The sequence below is a fragment of the Dendrobates tinctorius genome, unplaced genomic scaffold, assembly GCF_039654945.1.
Source record: "Dendrobates tinctorius isolate UK_male_01 unplaced genomic scaffold, ASM3965494v1 ptg000057l, whole genome shotgun sequence".
NCBI lineage: Eukaryota > Metazoa > Chordata > Amphibia > Anura > Dendrobatidae > Dendrobates > Dendrobates tinctorius.
In genome coordinates, this window is record NW_027361725.1 from 27,621,200 (window position 1) to 27,640,093 (window position 18,894).

The following is an 18,894-nucleotide window of genomic DNA, read 5'->3' on the forward strand; positions in this document are numbered from 1 at the left end:
CAGGCAGACGCAGAGGCGTTTTCGGCCCTTTCGTAGCTCCTGGAGGTGGACTTCGGCCAGGGCATCCACCTCCGCAAATGATGGTCAGATTAGAGAAAGGCAAGTTTCTTACAGGGCCAATCCGCTGGGTAGAGGCCGGGGCCGTTTGCCCAGAGCGAGGGGGGCCAGATCACAAAAGCCTCCAGCAAAATGACTCGAGGCACTTCGTACCTACGGACGACAGAGTGGGCGGACGCCTGCTAAGGTTCAGCCACGTTTGGGTCGCAGTGGCACGCGACGCTTGGGTGGCAGAACTGATATCGTCCGGGTACAAGATAGAGTTTGTCGGACTCCCGCCACGGCGTTTCTTCCGTTCCCGGCTCTCCGGAACAGAATCGCAGGCGGAAGGTCTGTTGCAGGCTATAATGACGCTACAGCGCAACGGGGTCATTGTCCCAGTGCCGAAAAGCGAAGAGACGCAAGGTTTTTACTCCAACCTGTTTTCAGTCCCCAAAAAGGACGGGACAGTAAGGCCAGTACTGGATTTAAAGATCCTGAACAAGTTTATCAGGGTCAGGCGATTCCGGATGGAATCCCTCCGTTCGGTCATTTCAGCCATGGATCCAGGGGAATTCCTGGCCTCGATCGATGTGCAGGATGCATATCTACACATCCCGATTTTTCCTCCACACCAGAGGTTCCTGCGTTTTGCGATCGGAGGGCGACATTTCCAATTTGTTGCTCTGCCCTTCGGTCTGGCCACTGCCAGAGTCTTTACAAAGATAATGGCGGTGGTTATGGCCATCCTGCATGCTCGGGGCATAACGGTACTACCCTACCTGGACGACCTTTTGGTAAAGGGGCCGTCGTTTCAGGCGTGCCAGGAGAATGTCGGTATCACTCTGGATACCCTGGCCCGCCTAGGTTGGCTGATCAATCGGAACAAGTCGTCCTTGGTTCCGGCTCAGAGAATCGTATTTCTAGGCATGGTTTTCGACACCTCCCAGGGGCTGGTGATCCTCCCTCAGGACAAGGCGCAAAGGATCAAACAGGGGGTACGGAACCTTCTTCAGCCGGGCTCCAGATCCATCCGGTACGGCATGAGTGTGTTGGGCAGAATGGTGGCGGCGATGGAGGCAATCCCGTTTGCCCAGTTCCATCTCCGTCCGCTTCAACATGCGCTCTTGTCAGCATGGGACCGAAGGCTGCTTTCCCTCAATCATCGGTGCAGTTTGTCTCCACCGGTCCGACGGTCACTCCAGTGGTGGACTCGCGACTCGTCTCTGGTTCAGGGGAAACCCTTTCCCCCGGAACAGTGGTTGGTGGTGACGACCGATGCAAGCCTGCAGGGTTGGGGAGCAGTTTTCCAGAGTCACACAGCCCAGGGGCGGTGGTCCTTTCGGGAGGTAATTCTCCCGATCAACATTCTGGAGATACGGGCAATACGATTGGCCCTGCAACATTTTCAGCATTGGCTGACAAACCGGCCGGTGCGCGTTCAGTCGGACAATGCTACAGCGGTAGCGTATGTGAACCATCAGGGGGGCACGCGCAGCCAGGCAGCCATGCGCGAGGTCGGGCTGGTTCTGCGTTGGGCCGAGAAAAACCACGTGGTAATTTCAGCGGTGCACATTCCGGGAATCGAAAACTGGGCGGCGGATTTTCTCAGCCGACAGGGGGTCGCGGCAGGGGAGTGGTCCCTGCACCCCGAGGTTTTTCAACAGATCTGCCAACAGTGGGGGACACCAGACGTGGACCTTATGGCATCCAGAGAGAACGCCAAGATTCAAAGGTTCGTCGCTCGATCCCTCGACCCGCAGGCAATCGCAGCAGACGCTCTGGTGCTTCCGTGGAGCCAGTTTCGGCTCCCGTACTTGTTCCCCCCGCTACCTCTGCTTCCAAGAGTCATCAGAAAGATAAGGAGAGAGAGGGTTCCAGCAATTCTGCTGGCCCCAGACTGGCCTCGGCGGGCCTGGTATGCAGATCTGGTTCAACTAGTGGTGGACGTACCCTGGCGTCTCCCAGATCGGCCGGACTTACTGTCCCAGGGGCCGATCTGCCATCCGAACTTAGGGGCCCTGTGTTTGACGGCGTGGCCATTGAATCTTGGCTGTTAACACAGGCAGGATTCAGGCGCGATGTGGTGGCCACGATGGTGAGTGCCCGAAAGCCTTCCTCGGCGAAGGTATATCATCGGACTTGGGAAGTGTTTTTCCGTTGGTGTAGGGATCGCGGAGTGGCTCCTCTGGTTTTTTCGATCCCCAACGTACTGGCTTTTCTGCAGGCAGGGCTGGACGCGGGATTGGCTCCGAGTTCGCTCAGAACGCAAGTCTCGGCCCTGTCGGTGCTTTTCCAACGAAAGGTCGCTTCGGTCTGGCAGGTTAGGACGTTTATGCAAGGGGTCGCACATTTAGTACCCCCCTATAAGGCACCGATGGAATCATGGGACCTGAACTTAGTGCTCAGGGCCCTTCAGGAACCTCCCTTCGAACCGTTACAAGAAGTCTCCTTACCTTACCTGTCCAGGAAGGTCGTTTTTCTGGTAGCAATAACATCTATTAGGCGGGTTTCGGAACTGGCGGCTTTATCTTGTAAACCGCCGTTCCTGACTTTTTATAAGGATAAAGTAGTTTTAAGGCCAGCTCCCCCCTTCTTGCCGAAGGTTGTCTCTGCATTCCATATCAACGAAGACATTGTCTTACCCTCATTTTGCCCGGCACCGGTGCATAGGGTAGAAAAGGCATTGCACACCCTGGATCTGGTAAGAGCCCTTAGGAGATATGTGACAAGGACAGCGCCATTCCGCCAGACAGACTCTCTATTCGTGATTCCAGAAGGGCGGCGGAAGGGACTCGCTGCGTCCAGAGCGACTTTGGCCAGATGGGTTCGTCTGACAGTCCAAGAATCATATCAAATCAGTGGCACGCCGGTTCCGGCAGGGATCAGGGCACACTCGGCTCGGGCAGTGGGTGCCTCATGGGCACTGCGACACCAGGCTTCAGCGGAACAGGTGTGCAAAGCAGCTACCTGGTCCAGTTTGCATACGTTTGTCAAACATTATAACGTACATACCCAGGCATCCTCGGATGCAAGCCTGGGAAGAAAGATTCTCCAGGCAGCAGTTGCGCACCTCTAATCAGGGGCGCAAAATAGCAGGGATTGGGTGAGCTAAGATCCCGCCCAGGGACTGCTTTAGAACGTCCCACAGTCTCTGTGTCCCCCAATGAGACGAAGGAGAAACATGGATTTTTGTGAGTACTCACCGTAAAATCCTTTTCTCCGAGACGCTCATTGGGGGACACAGCACCCACCCTATTAGCCAGTTGGCATCTGTTTATTTTGAATTATACAAATCCTTATGTAAGGATCAGGGTGGTCCCTTTTTCAGACGTATAATTTCTTGCCTGAGTTTAAGGCGCGTTCTCCTACTGCTTATGCACTAAACTGAGTTACGCCCGGTCTGGGGGTGAGGGTGTATGCGGCGGAGGAGGAGCTAACTCTTTTTTTGTATACTTAGTGTCAGCCTCCAGACGGCAGAAGCACACACCCACAGTCTCTGTGTCCCCCAATGAGCGTCTCGGAGAAAAGGATTTTACGGTGAGTACTCACAAAAATCCATGTTTCCGCTCGGATTTTGCACAATCCGCGGATATCTGCGGATTATCCTGCGGTTTTGCCTTGCGGTTTATCACCTCCACAATGGAGGAGATGGCAAACCACAGCGGAATCCGCAGAAAAGAATGACATGTCAATTCTTTCTGCGGATTTGAAACCGCAGGCAAAACCGCGCTGAAAAATCGACACCGTCTGCACAGCGGTTTCAATTTTCCATAGACTATAATGGTACTGTACATCACCTGCAGTTCTGCTGTGGATCCACAGGGCCAATTCTGCTGCGAATCCGCAGCAGAATCCACACCGTGTGCACATAGCCTAAGAGTTCAATAGCAACAGGGAGAAGTTTAACTTTTTCTAAAAGTAGCCATTCTGATAATTTTAAAAGTAAATACACTTGCATCACCAGGTTCAAGAAATCTATTTAATGATGTCAGCACGTCCCATTTTGAAACATTGCAGAAATGACATGTATAGCAATATAGGTTATTAAAGTCAGATTAATTAAGATATATGCATATAGTATCACTCAAGGGCGGATATGTCATTGGTGCAACTGGCGCAGCCGTACAGGGGCTTAAGAGGTAAGGGGCCCATTTTCAACTCCCTAAACACATGGAATTGTGCATTATGATGATCTATTGGACAGCAAAGGGCCCATATATTGTTCTTGCATAAGGGGCCCTTTTCTGTCTGTGTACGCTAGTGGTATGTCCAAGATACTAACTAGTATTTGACATCACAAATGCCTCCATCTTAGACTCCAGAAAAAAAAATTATATTAATATTCATCCTGTTTGTTTTTTTTTTTTTTTTTTTTACTTTAAAGGTTCTTCAGTTAACCTCAAAGTACTGTAAGGAAAGAGGCATCGCCTTTCCAGATATCACGGTGACAGAAGCCGATGAGAAAAACCCTAAAGAATGCTACATGTTCATGGACGACGCTAATCCTAGAGTTCCCATAGTGCTTCACTTTCCTCTTGTAAATGATACGTTTCGTGCTTTCAAAGAACCAGGTAATTGTTCCGCACGGCATTTATGGTCATGCAGTTTTCTTCCTCAATTGATATACTAGTAAAAAGAAAAACAAATCTCAAGATGCAGAGAAAGATGCAACAATGGCGCTGATGCAGGTTTGTGTATGATTGCTTTTTTCTTCCAAGTCGCAGCAGATCTGCGCTTGCCAATTTAATGAGGTGCGTAAAAGACTGAGTCCTTAAAGGGGACATGTCGTCTGATTCATGCTGCACTAACTGCGGGCAGTAGAAATCCAAGCATGGCTGCCTGATTGCAGCATTTAAGAGAAGACAGTCTGGGAGACGAGGCTTCTCCGATCACTGCGCCATGTGAGCGATTGGGCTCTCCTGTGTGTGTACATACGTGGTAGAGACCTGTCAATCAGATCTGTGTTGGGAGAAGCCGGCCAGGGAAAGCGCCAGATTAGTCTAGTCTTCTCCCTGTAGTTCCAGCCGGATCTTCAAACTGTTTTCTCTGAAACAACGGAGCCCCCGGGCTCATGCTTTGGGTAACATAATGGAGTGACTGATTCCCAGAAGACACTCAGGAGTCAGATACACTTGTGCTTGCACTGGCAGAAATGTAAAATTATAATTTTGAGTACAAAATAAGGACACACACGGCAGACATGTTGCCGAAAATTTCTGCAACTGAAACTCTGTAGCAAACATCAGCGTGGGGCTGTTTCTGCAGCATATTTTACACATGGATATCTGTAAACTGCAAATGTCTGAGGAATCACAAATGCAGGTGTTATGGCAATTTTGTGGCAAAGCCAAAAAGGATTTCAAACAGATGGAACATATAACATTAGAAATTGTCATCCCCTTTCTACCAGGTTCATTTCAAGATTTTGTTTTATAGAAAAAAAAAACACATCAAAAACAGTTTTTGTATTTCTAGCCTAAGTATAGATTAACACAGGCTGTAATGTCCCCCCCCCAGACAATTCTCCCTGCATAGTTCCCATATCTTACATACTTATTGACTGTTTAATTGCTGTTGATTTCATGCTCTGGGGATTTTTCAGCAGATTTATCATCATGATGCTGTAAAATTCCTAATGTAATACAAAAACCTCGGCACACAAAATTCAAATGAAACTCAAATGAGTAAAGATCAAAGTTTATTGATTCCAAAATATCATAAAGACCAATATTCCACAGAAAAAAATTCAACGTTTTGGCTATAGCGCCTTTTTCAAGAACTTATCTGCAGAGTAAACAAACGATATATGCACTTATTATATAAGAAATATACATACAATGAAGTACTAGTCGTACTAAAATAATAAATCATAATCCACATAAAATAAAGACTCAATACATTGAGTATCATATACACTTAAATAGTCTATATAGACCCGGAGTAATACCTGTGGAAATAATAATCCATGGACATCAGAGTCAAATTCATCATACATATCACATAGGTGTGGAATGCCTTATGAAAAAGAAAAATCATATTGAAAAATTTAATACAAAAACATAGTGCGCCACCAGGGAAAATTTACCAGATCATGCCAATTCAAAATATGTGATGCAATATATGAAAGTAATATGCTCCATATAAATGATTGCAAAAAAGGATCCTAATCAAAATACATTGTGCGCTCTATAAATATGCAATGCAATATATGAAAGTAATATGCTCCATATGAATAATTGCAAAAAAGGATCCTAATTCAAATACATTGTGCGCTCTATAAACGTCCCTTATCCAGATATAACTCGGTCAAAGCATACCTATTTGAAAGTCCGTGGATTGCGTGCAAGTGCACCCTGGTAACCCGTGCGGTGTGGCCCGTCTCCGCCATGAGAGGACAGGGCTCTCTTATATCGGAGAAGCTGAGAACTTCCGGGGTAAGAGTCAGCGTCCCACAGAGAGAACTGCGCATGCATCGTCGGCATATACCGGAAAAAGCCGAAGTGAAAAGCCGAATGATTGTGAGATGACGTAAGCAGGCTTACAGGGGAATACCGAACTCAAACGGGAAACAGATATTAAAAAGGAGAGTTTAAAGCCGCCACCACCATCCGACATATCTGGATAAGGATCATTTCCCACGTGCATTATCAAACTAAAAAAGACAAGAAAAAACAAGAAGAATTAAATAAATAAAATCATATAAGATAATAAATAAGAGGCATACAAATATATATAAAAAAATTATAATTATTTCCACCAACATTTGAATACTAGAAAATAGGAAACAAAACAGCCTACATTGCACACACTAGAGAAGAACCACAAGTTTCAGAAATCCTTGCAATGTAAAATAAATATATAATAAAGAAAAAAGAAAAAAATGTATAATCGACAGAGTAGAACGGTCATGGACAGTCGAATTATATGGCCCAAATTTAATATAACCAGACTAATACCCAATTTCATATTCTCTATTTAACCCCAACGGTGTTAGGGTCTGCAAAGTATGAATCCAAAAGGATTCACGCTCCTTCAATCTTTTAATCCTATCTCCCCCTCTTCTAGTCATTGGCACCCGGTCAATGACTTGGTACCTTAATTGTGCCACAGAATGCCCACGTGATATAAAGTGGCCCGGAATCGGTAACAAAGTTTTTCCACATCTAATGGTGGATTTGTGTTGAGAAATGCGGTCACGGATATGTTGAGTGGTCTCCCCAACATATCCGAGACCGCATGGGCACTTAATCAGATATACGACAAAAGAAGAATCACATGTGAAGTATCCATTAATAGAAAAACGTCGTCCTGTACGGGGATGGGTAAAGGTATCACCTTTCATCACATTTGAACACTGTAAACACCCCAAACAAGGAAAAGTTCCCTTACGTGATATAGTCAAAGTTTTCTGGACCATCTCCTTCTTACCAGAGCCAACATCAGCCCTCACCAAAAGATTCCTAATATTATTGGATCTTTTATAACACATAAGGGGTCTAGACATAAACTCAGGGATGTTGGGATATGAATTTTTCAATACATCCCAATGTCGTAATATGCAACCTCTAATGAGAGTACTGTAGGGATGAAAAGTGCTAACAAATGCTAACTTATTGGTCTTATCTCTATGGGGGGAGGGAAACCTAGATTGTTCTAAAATACGAACTGGATAACCCCTTCTACGAAAACGTGTCTCCATTTCTAGATGTCTCAATTTTCTAGTGGATGGATCAGAGACGATCCTATCTATTCTTACGTGTTGTGATTTAGGTAACGCACGCTTCACATGTCGTGGATGGCTACTATCGAAATGAAGTAAACTATTTTTATCTGTGGGTTTTATATACAAATCTGTTCCGATTGAGCCGTCAGAATTGATGAATACTAGAGTATCAAGGAAATTGATCGAATGATAGTCATAGTGAAGAGAAAAAGTGAGACCCATAATATATGAATTAAGTTTATTGAAAAACTCCAAAAGAGTATCCTCACCTCCCGTCCAAATCATAAAAACGTCATCAATATAACGTTTCCAATACGAAGCATAAGATATAAATAGAGGATCTCCGTATACGAAGGATTCCTCAAAATGCGACATAAAGATATTGGCATAGGTGGGTGCCACATTTGACCCCATGGCCGTTCCTCTGTTCTGAATGTAAAATTGGTCTTCAAAAATAAAAAAAATTTTTGTCAAGATCAAAGTAAGAAGATCCCTGCAGAATTCAGTCTGATCGCCTGAAAAAGCTGTTTTGTCAGACAAAAATGTAACCATAGCTGCAATGCCTTCATTATGTGTAATGCTCGTGTACAAGCTATTAACATCAAGTGTGACCAATATGGTGTTGACGGTCAAGGGACCCACAGATTGGATACTCAAAAGAAATTCTGAAGTGTCCTTGATATAAGATTTAATAGAGGGTACATAAGGTGTAAGAATTTTTTCTAAAACAATAGACAATGGTGAGAGCACTGAATCTGTGGAGGCAACTATGGGTCGTCCTGGTGGTTTCATTAGATTCTTATGAACCTTAGGTAAGGTATAAAAAAACGGTATGGTAGGATTGTGGTTAACCAAAAACTCTCCCAACTTCAAATCTATAGTTCCCACTTGACAATAAAAGTCAACGAGGTTTTTTATCTTTTTTGCAATCTCAAAAGAAGGGTTATTAGAAATGGGAGTATACGTCTCAGAGTCACTCAACTGAGATAGAATCTCCTTGACATAATATGAACGGTCCATTATCACAATCGCCCCACCTTTATCAGCAGGCTTTATTACTAAATTCTTATTATCTTTTAGATTATTAATTGCTCTCTTCTCCTCTAATGTAAGATTGTGTTTAACGTGCACAGTGCCCCTATTAACTGTCTTAACCACTTCATCAATATCCCTCTGTACCAAGTCGATATATGTTTCTATCGGATGATAAGTCCGTGGAGGTGCAAACTTGCTAGTGAGTCGTAAATTCAACGACTGTAACGAGAATTTATTAGAGGAGCAATCAGAACTTATTTTGGTTTCTATGGTCTGACTAGAGAAATGAACCTTAAGTCGTAATAATCTATAAAACCTGTGAAGCTCTTGCTCTAAATGGAATGAGTTAAATGTCGAGGTAGGACAAAAAGACAACCCTTTTTGTAAGAGAGTCATTTCAGCTGGGGAGAGGCATACAGATGAGATATTGTATACTATACTCTCTTCAGGGTCCGTACCTGGGATCTCGTGGTCATTCTCTGTTGGTCTGTTGCTCCGCCGTTTCCCCCTCCGCGTCTTCCTCTGAATGTCCGTCCTTGTCGCCTTCCTAAAAAAGTTGTAGTATGAGGGCGTGAAGCTCCATCGCTGTCCGAACTGGTGGAAAATGAGCTGTATCCTCGTCTGGATGATCGAGGTGTTCGGTAGATGTTGGAAAAACGCCATTCATAAATCTCCAGGAATCTTAACTTTAGAAAGAATAGTAGGGGTCTCTTCTTCGTTAAATGTTAAGGTTGTAAAAGACATTTGTGCTACAGGGGCTATTCTTTCTAAAGTTAAGACTCCTGGAGATTTTTTGCATTGTCCTTCTGAGGAATTGCGTACTAGGAATCTGGAGAAGGATTTAAGGAGATTGGTGGCTCTTGACCTACATTGCACAACATTGGCGGTGTACCATAAAGTGAACCGTATACCTCGGGGCCTGAGAGTCTCATTAAGACCAACTCTTTTTCACGATAATATTGATTTTTGCTCTAAATTTGAATCTATTTTGAATAAATGCTCTATGGACATTATTATCCTAACCATAGATTTTTTGCAGAAGGAAATTTCTGATCTGAATGCCAAAATTTCAAGCACCAAAGAACAGTTAGTGAGTACTGTCCCACCGGAGGATTATAATACTCTGAAAGAAAAATTGGATCAAACTATTCAAGAGTTCCGTACTAATCTACAGATTAGGAAAAAGAGTAAATTTCTCCGTGATACTGACGATTATCATAATAATAAGGTTTATAAATGGCGTTTTTCCAACATCTACAGAACACCTCGATCATCTAGACGAGGATACAGCTCATTTTCCACCAGTTCGGACAGCGATGGAGCTTCACGTCCTCATACTACAACTTTTTTAGGAAGGCGACAAGAACGGACATTCAGAGGAAGACGCGGAGGGGGAAACGGCGGAGCAACAGACCAACAGAGAATGACCACGAGATCCCAGGTACGGACCCTGAAGAGAGTATAGTATACAATATCTCATCTGTATGCCTCTCCTCAGCTGAAATGACTCTCTTACAAAAAGGGTTGTCTTTTTGTCCTACCTCGACATTTAACTCATTCCATTTAGAGCAAGAGCTTCACAGGTTTTATAGATTATTACGACTTAAGGTTCATTTCTCTAGTCAGACCATAGAAACCAAAATAAGTTCTGATTGCTCCTCTAATAAATTCTCGTTACAGTCGTTGAATTTACGACTCACTAGCAAGTTTGCACCTCCACGGACTTATCATCCGATAGAAACATATATCGACTTGGTACAGAGGGATATTGATGAAGTGGTTAAGACAGTTAATAGGGGCACTGTGCACGTTAAACACAATCTTACATTAGAGGAGAAGAGAGCAATTAATAATCTAAAAGATAATAAGAATTTAGTAATAAAGCCTGTGATAAAGGTGGGGCGATTGTGATAATGGACCATTCATATTATGTCAAGGAGATTCTATCTCAGTTGAGTGACTCTGAGACGTATACTCCCATTTCTAATAACCCTTCTTTTGAGATTGCAAAAAAGATAAAAAACCTCGTTGACTTTTATTGTCAAGTGGGAACTATAGATTTGAAGTTGGGAGAGTTTTTGGTTAACCACAATCCTACCATACCGGTTTTTTATACCTTACCTAAGGTTCATAAGAATCTAATGAAACCACCAGGACGACCCATAGTTGCCTCCACAGATTCAGTGCTCTCACCATTGTCTATTGTTTTAGAAAAAATTCTTACACCTTATGTACCCTCTATTAAATCTTATATCAAGGACACTTCAGAATTTCTTTTGAGTATCCAATCTGTGGGTCCCTTGACCGTCAACACCATATTGGTCACACTTGATGTTAATAGCTTGTACACGAGCATTACACATAATGAAGGCATTGCAGCTTTGGTTACATTTTTGTCTGACAAAACAGCTTTTCCCTTCACCCATGACAGCACCACCTGAGAGAGGGATCCGCCCCGCCAGGACAGGAACCTACTGAGACATAAGGGGCGGCACCTCTCCCCCGCTTCAGTTGGGTTCCTGTCCTGGAAGGAATCCCACTGTGGCGGTGCCTGTCATGGGCGAAGAGAAAGATAAAGACCCAGGCCCGTCCCGGCGCGGGAAGAACAGGTAGCTTACCTGTAGCGCCGGCCGTCGGGTCCTGGAAGCGCAGTCCCCGGGGTCCCTGGGGCTCCGGGTTCGTGCGGGCGTGGATGGGATCCCGGTGGCTCCGGGAAGCCCCCACCGCGCCGCCCTCCCCTCGCGCACGCCGCATCTCGATCCCCGTGGTAGGGGAGAGACGCTGGCGTCTTCCGGCCGCTGACGTCAGCGGCGCTTGGAATGCTGGGTGCGCCGGCTGACGTCAGCAGAAGGCGACGGTGTAATGGCGCCGGGTGCGACGCCGGCCGGCTTTCTGAAGCGCTGGGCCGGCGGTCGCAGGGGGGAGGGGAGGAAGACGCTCACCAGGCGGAGGCATGCAATTTAAAAGGGGAAAGACAGCTGTAGATCGGCGGTGCAAGATGGAGTCCGAGCAGGAACGTTCAGCGTCCCTGCCTCCCTCACAGCCCTCTGGCAGAAAGCATGGAAGCCATTCAAGCAGCAGTCGCCCCAGCCGCAGGTCAGGGCACTCCTCAAGGTCCAAAGAGCGCGGGTCAGATGCTCCGACGCAGCCTCCAAATCCGGTACCCTTGATTACGGGTGGTGAGTGATCTTCGTGAATGTCAGCAGTATATTAATAGGGGGTTTTTCTATTGTATGCTTCACCCTGTAGGAAAGGCCCAGAAAAGCAGGAAGCAAGAAGAACAATAGGGATTGTGCTATATGTAAATCTCCCCTAGCAAGAGACTGGCAAAAAGATCTCTGTGCTTCGTGCATTCAGCGGACTATGGCGGAGGAAGCGCCTAGTTTCGCAGCCAATCTAATATCTGCCCTCAGGTCAGAAATGGAAGGCTCAATTAAGTCCTTATTGAAAAAAGGGAAAAAAAGCAGGAAGGATTTCCCTAGTTCCCCCTCAGATTCCGCATCAGTATCATCTCAGGCGGAAAAATCATCCTCCTCAGACTCCTCATATAGTGACACAGGGGGTAAGCCATGTTTCCCTGTAGAAGATACAGATGCCCTCCTAAAGGCCATTAGAACCACAATGGGCCTACAGGAAGAAAGGGCGGCTAAAACCCTAGAGGACGTCATGTTTGGGGGGCTTCAGGAGAGGAAAAAATGAACCTTTCCAGTAAACGCGAAAATCCAGGCGCTTATTGAGAAGGAGTGGAAAAAGCCTGAAAAATCGGGGGCCCTTCCATCCGCCTCTAAGAGACGATACCCCTTTGAATACAAGGATACGGAAATATGGGACAAAGTCCCAAAAATAGATGCAGCGGTGTCCAGGTCTTCCAAAAGGTCGGCCCTGCCCTTGGAAGACGCAGGGGTTCTTAGAGACCCGCTAGACAAAAAAGCGGACTCATATTTGAGGCACGCATGGGAAGCGACAGCAGGAGGTCTTAAGCCGGCGATAGCGGGCACCTGCACGGCACGCTCCCTCATGATCTGGCTGCAGCAGTTAGAAGAGAAGCTGGCGTCAAGGGTCCCAAGAGAGAAGATCTTATCAGACATGTATCTCTTGCACGGGGCAGCGGCTTTTCTGGCAGATACCTCGGCGGACTCTATGCGATTGACAGCCAGAGCAGCGTCACTATCAAATGCTGCTAGACGCGCGTTATGGCTTAAGGGCTGTCCGGGTGACCTTCAGTCCAAGGCCAAATTGTGCTCTCTCCCCTGCGATGGTCGATTCCTGTTCGGCAAGAACTTGGACGATATTCTGGAGAAAGCAGGCGATAAGAAAAAAGGCTTCCCCAGATTCCCTATGGATCAGAGGAGACAGCCCTTTCGGAGGGGGAGATTCAATAGAGGGCGTCCTCCCGCTGACAGAAGAAGATGGGAGGATAAAAAGAAGAAAGAATCAGGGTTTATGTTTGGTGGAGGCACCTCCACCTCCAAAAAGTCACCACAGTGACGCCAGTATTCCAGTAGGAGCGAGATTGGCACTCTTTTTCCAGGCGTGGGAAAAGATCTCCTCCAACACCTGGATTCTGAGCATCCTAAAAGAAGGCCTGAAAATCCCCTTTATTCGTCAGCCAAAATCCGTGGTCGTCATCACACCTATCAGGAAGATGACCGAAGAACAACTGGCCTTAGAAACAGAAATCCTGAGCCTGATAGACAAGCGGGTACTGTCCGAGGTGCCACGCTTACAGGAAGGAAAGGGGTTTTATTCACCCCTTTTCCTAATAAAAAAACCGGATCAGTCGTTCAGGACAATCATAAATCTCAGACGCCTCAATCTATGGATAAAGAACCCGACCTTCAAGATGGAATCAGTAACTACGGCAGTGAAGCTGCTACATCAAGATTGCTTCATGGCCGTAGTCGATTTAAAGGATGCGTATTACCACATCCCTATCCATCCAGATTACCAGAAATACCTGAGGGTAGCGCTTTATATTCAGGGCACACTAAGGCACTTTCAGTTCAGGGCTCTTCCGTTTGGCATATCCATAGCCCCGAGGGTCTTCACCAAGGTCATAGCGGAAGTGACAGCCTTTCTCCGGATTCACGATACGGTCATAATACCATACCTGGACGATTTTCTTATAGTGGGCAGTTCAGAGGACCACTGTACAGCACAGCTGACTCAGGTGATCAACACCTTGCAAGAGTTAGGGTGGATAGTCAATTTCAAAAAATCAAAATTACAACCCCTAAAGAAACAGACCTTCCTAGGATTTATACTGGACTCAGAAAGGCAAGAGTGTCTGCTCCCAGAGTCCAAGATAGAGAAGGTGCAAAATCTGGCCTTGGCGGGCCGAAACCAACCATGTATGACATTAAGAAAAGCAATGTCCCTGCTAGGTACCCTAACATCCTGTATTCCGGCGGTCAGGTGGGCTCAGTTTCACACCCGGCAACTCCAGGGGGAGATACTAAGAGCACAAAGATCGCTAAGAGGGCGTTTGGAAGGAAAGCTGGAGCTTTCCTTAAAAACCAGAGACTCTCTCAACTGGTGGTTGAACGAGACAAATCTGACCTTAGGAATACCATGGGACAGACAGGCGACAGATATAATTTTAACAGATGCAAGCTCCTCGGGGTGGGGGACACCTCAAGAAAGGAAGGCATCCTCCAACCTGAGAGAACTGTGGGCAGTGGGCAAGGCCCTAAACCACTTCATTCCGCTACTCCAGGGTCGAGATGTGCGCATCATGTCAGACAACAAGGTAGCAGTGGCATACATCAACCACCAAGGAGGGACAAGATCACACTCCTTAATGGAAGCAGCAACAGACATTCTGAGCAGTGCAGAGGATCACCTACACTCCGTGACAGCCCTACACATAAAAGGGGCAGAAAACATAGAGGCAGATTTCCTGAGTCGCAATACCCTGAGGCAAGGAGAATGGGCGCTAAACCGATCCATTTTTCAAACGTTAATTCAGCTTTGGGGGGAACCGGTGATAGACCTCTTTGCAAACAAGCACAACAGGCAAACAGAAAGGTTCTGCTCTCTAAACCCAAGGGAAAACCCATGGGCAGTGGACTCATTGCACATCCAGTGGAACTTCAGACTGGCTTACGTGTTCCCCCCAGTAGCTCTGATCCCGACTGTGGTAAGAAAAATCAGAAACGATCAAGCCAGGGTGATTCTAATAGCTCCATTTTGGCCAAAAAGGCCCTGGTTCGCTCTGCTACGGAAGATGTCCCTCTCCGATCCTTGGGTTCTGCCAGAAATCCCGGACCTACTAGTTCAGGGTCCAATATTGCACGCTCAGGTCAAAGGATTCCATCTGACGGCGTGGAATTTGAAAGGTCGCTTTTAATAGATAGGGGGTTCTCCCCTGGGCTGGTGGCCACTCTGCTAAAAAGCAGGAAACCGGTGACTACTAACATCTACGGCAGAACATGGGATAAGTTCCTACAGTTCTTGGGTAAGCCGTTAGGGAAAGAACCCCCGATTAGTGACATCCTAGAGTTCTTACAATCTGGGTTGCAGATGGGGTTAGCAGTAAACACACTTAAGGTTCAGGTGTCGGCACTAGGGGCGCTCTACAATTGCAAACTGGCATCAGATAGGTGGATAGCCAGATTTATTAAATCCTGCCATAGAGCTAGGCCTATTCCAATACCTAGAATAGCCCCCTGGGATTTAAACCTGGTGTTAGAAGCCCTTACAAAAGAACCGTATGAGCCATTACATCAGCTACCCCTAAAGTTTTTGACCCTAAAAACGATCCTGTTAGTAGCCCTCACATCAGCCCGCAGGATAAACGACTTACAGGCTCTCTCAGTAAATCCTCCTTATACGCAAGTCTTTCAGGATAGGGTAGTGTTAAGAACAGACCCCAGTTATCTGCCCAAGGTAGTGTCAGATTTCCATCGGGGTCAGGAAATTGTTCTTCCATCCTTTTGCGAAAATCCAAAAAATCTGGGGGAGGAAAAATTCCATAGTCTGGATGTTAAAAGAGCTCTTGTAGAATATATATCTGCCACTAGCCAGTGGAGGAGGTCACAGTCCCTATTCGTAGCTTTTCAGGGTGCCAGGAAAGGCTATGGGGTTTCAAAAGGGACTATTGCTAGATGGATCAGGGAAGCCATTAGTGTAGCCTATTCAGCTAGTGGTATCCCGATTCCTGACGGCATCAAGGCTCATTCCACCAGAGCCGTGGCGACCTCCTGGGCTGAAAAGGCAGAGGTATCAATCGAACAAATTTGTAAGGCCGCTACCTGGGCCTCACCTTCAACCTTCTTTAAGCACTATAGATTAAATCTATCCTCCTCTGCTGACTTAACCTTTGGTAGAAGGGTGCTGCAAGCGGTGGTCCCTCCCTAAGGTGTTTCGAAGTCTCCAAAAATCTCTCAGGTGGTGCTGTCATGGGTGAAGGGAAAACCACCATGGTTACTTACCGGTAGCCGGTTTTTCCGGAACCCATGACAGCACCCGTACATTCCCCCCCTTTTTTCACTGTATGGTGTGCACAATTAGTAGGGTGTTTTGAGTGTTGTGGTGTTGGATTAAACATGTAACTAACCGGGAAGTCCTCTCAATGCTCTGTAACCCAACTGAAGCGGGGGAGAGGTGCCTCCCCTTATGTCTCAGTAGGTTCCTGTCCTGGCGGGGCGGATCCCTCTCTCAGGTGGTGCTGTCATGGGTTCCGGAAAAACCGGCTACCGGTAAGTAACCATGGTGGTTTTTCAGGCGATCAGATTGAATTCTGCAGGGATCTTCTTACTTTGATCTTGACAAAAAATTTTTTTCTTTTTGAAGACCAATTTTACATTCAGAACAGAGGAACGGCCATGGGGTCAAATGTGGCACCCACCTATGCCAATATCTTTGTCGCATTTTGAGGAATCCTTTGTATACAGAGATCCTCTATTTATATCTTATGCTTCGTATTGGAAACATTATATTGATGACGTTTTTATGATTTGGACGGGAGGTGAGGATACTCTTTTGGAGTTTTTCAATAAACTTAATACATATATTATGGGTCTCACTTTTTCTCTTCACTATGACTATCATTCGATCAATTTCCTTGATACTCTTGTATTCATCAATTCTGACGGCTCAATCGGAACAGATTTGTATATAAAACCCACAGATAAAAATAGTTTACTTCATTTCGATAGTAGCCATCCACGACATGTGAAGCGTGCGTTACCTAAATCACAACACGTAAGAATAGATAGGATCGTCTCTGATCCATCCACTAGAAAATTGAGACATCTAGAAATGGAGACACGTTTTCATAAAAGGGGTTATCCAGTTCGGATTTTAGAACAATCTAGGTTTCCCTCCCCCCATAGAGATAAGACCAATAAGTTAGCATTTGTTAGCACTTTTCATCCCTACAGTACTCTCATTAGAGGTTGCATATTACGACATTGGGATGTATTGAAAAATTCATATCCCAACATCCCTGAGTTTATGTTTAGACCCCTTATGTGTTATAAAAGATCCAATAATATTAGGAATCTTTTGGTGAGGGCTGATGTTGGCTCTGGTAAGAAGGAGATGGTCCAGAAAACTTTGACTATATCACGTAAGGGAACTTTTCCTTGTTTGGGGTGTTTACAGTGTTCAAATGTGATGAAAGGTGATACCTTTACCCATCCCCGTACAGGACGACGTTTTTCTATTAATGGATACTTCACATGTGATTCTTCTTTTGTCGTATATCTGATTAAGTGCCCATGCGGTCTCGGATATGTTGGGGAGACCACTCAACATATCCGTGACCGCATTTCTCAACACAAATCCACCATTAGATGTGGAAAAACGTTGTTACCGATTCCGGGCCACTTTATATCACGTGGGCATTCTGTGGCACAATTAAGGTACCAAGTCATTGACTGGGTGCCAATGACTAGAAGAGGGGGAGATAGGATTAAAAGATTGAAGGAGCGTGAATCCTTTTGGATTCATACTTTGCAGACCCTAACACCGTTGGGGTTAAATAGAGAATATGAAATTGGGTATTAGTCTGGTTATATTAAATTTGGGCCATATAATTCGACTGTCCATGACCGTTCTACTCTGTCGATTATACATTTTTTTTCTTTATTATATATTTATTTTACATTGCAAGGATTTCTGAAACTTGTGGTTCTTCTCTAGTGTGTGCAATGTAGGCTATGTTTTGTTTCCTATTTTCTAGTATTCAAATGTTCGTGGAAATAATTATCATAATTTTTTTATATATATTTGTATGCCTCTTATTTATTATCTTATATGATTTTATTTATTTAATTCTTCTTGTTTTTTCTTGTCTTTTTTAGTTTGATAATGCACGTGGGAAATGATCCTTATCCAGATATGTCGGATGGTGGTGGCGGCTTTAAACTCTCCTTCTTTTTAATATCTGTTTCCCGTTTGAGTTCGGTATTCCCCTGTAAGCCTGCTTACGTCATCTCACAATCATTCGGCTTTTCACTTCGGCTTTTTCCGGTATATGCCAACGACGCATGCGCAGTTCTCTCTGTGGGACGCTGACTCTTACCCCGGAAGTTCTCAGCTTCTCCTATATAAGAGAGCCCTGTCCTCTCATGGCGGAGACGGGCCACACCGCACGGGTTACCAGGGTGCACTTGCACGCAATCCACGGACTTTCAAATAGGTATGCATGGACCGAGTTATATCTGGATAAGGGACGTTTATAGAGCGCACAATGTATTTGGATTAGGATCCTTTTTTGCAATTCTTTGCAGTTATTCATATGGAACATATTACTTTCATATATTGCATTGCATATTTATAGAGAGCACAATGTATTTTGATTAGGATCCTTTTTTGCAATTTTTTGCAATCATTTATATGGAGCATATTACTTTCATATATTGCATCACATATTTTGAATTGGCATGATCTGGTAAATTTTCCCTGGTGGCGCACTATGTTTTTGTATTAAATTTTTCAATATGATTTTTCTTTTTTCTTTTTCATAAGGCATTCCACACCTATGTGATATGTATGATGAATTTGACTCTGATGTCCATGGATTATTATTTCCACAGGTATTACTCCGGGTCTATATAGACTATTTAAGTGTATATGATACTCAATGTATT

At 45.2% G+C, this 18,894-nt stretch overlaps 1 protein-coding gene across 3 annotated transcripts in view; it reads left to right on the forward strand.

Annotated features, from left to right (window-relative positions):
* PLA2G4F (phospholipase A2 group IVF) overlaps positions 1-18,894 on the forward strand; it is a 224,317-nt gene that overhangs the window by 194,844 nt on the left and 10,579 nt on the right. For all 3 annotated transcript variants that reach the window (XM_073577857.1, XM_073577855.1, XM_073577856.1), the window contains one exon: positions 4,424-4,610. In XM_073577857.1, coding sequence (XP_073433958.1) covers positions 4,424-4,610 — 187 coding nt within the window. The remainder of the gene's footprint in view (positions 1-4,423; positions 4,611-18,894) is intronic.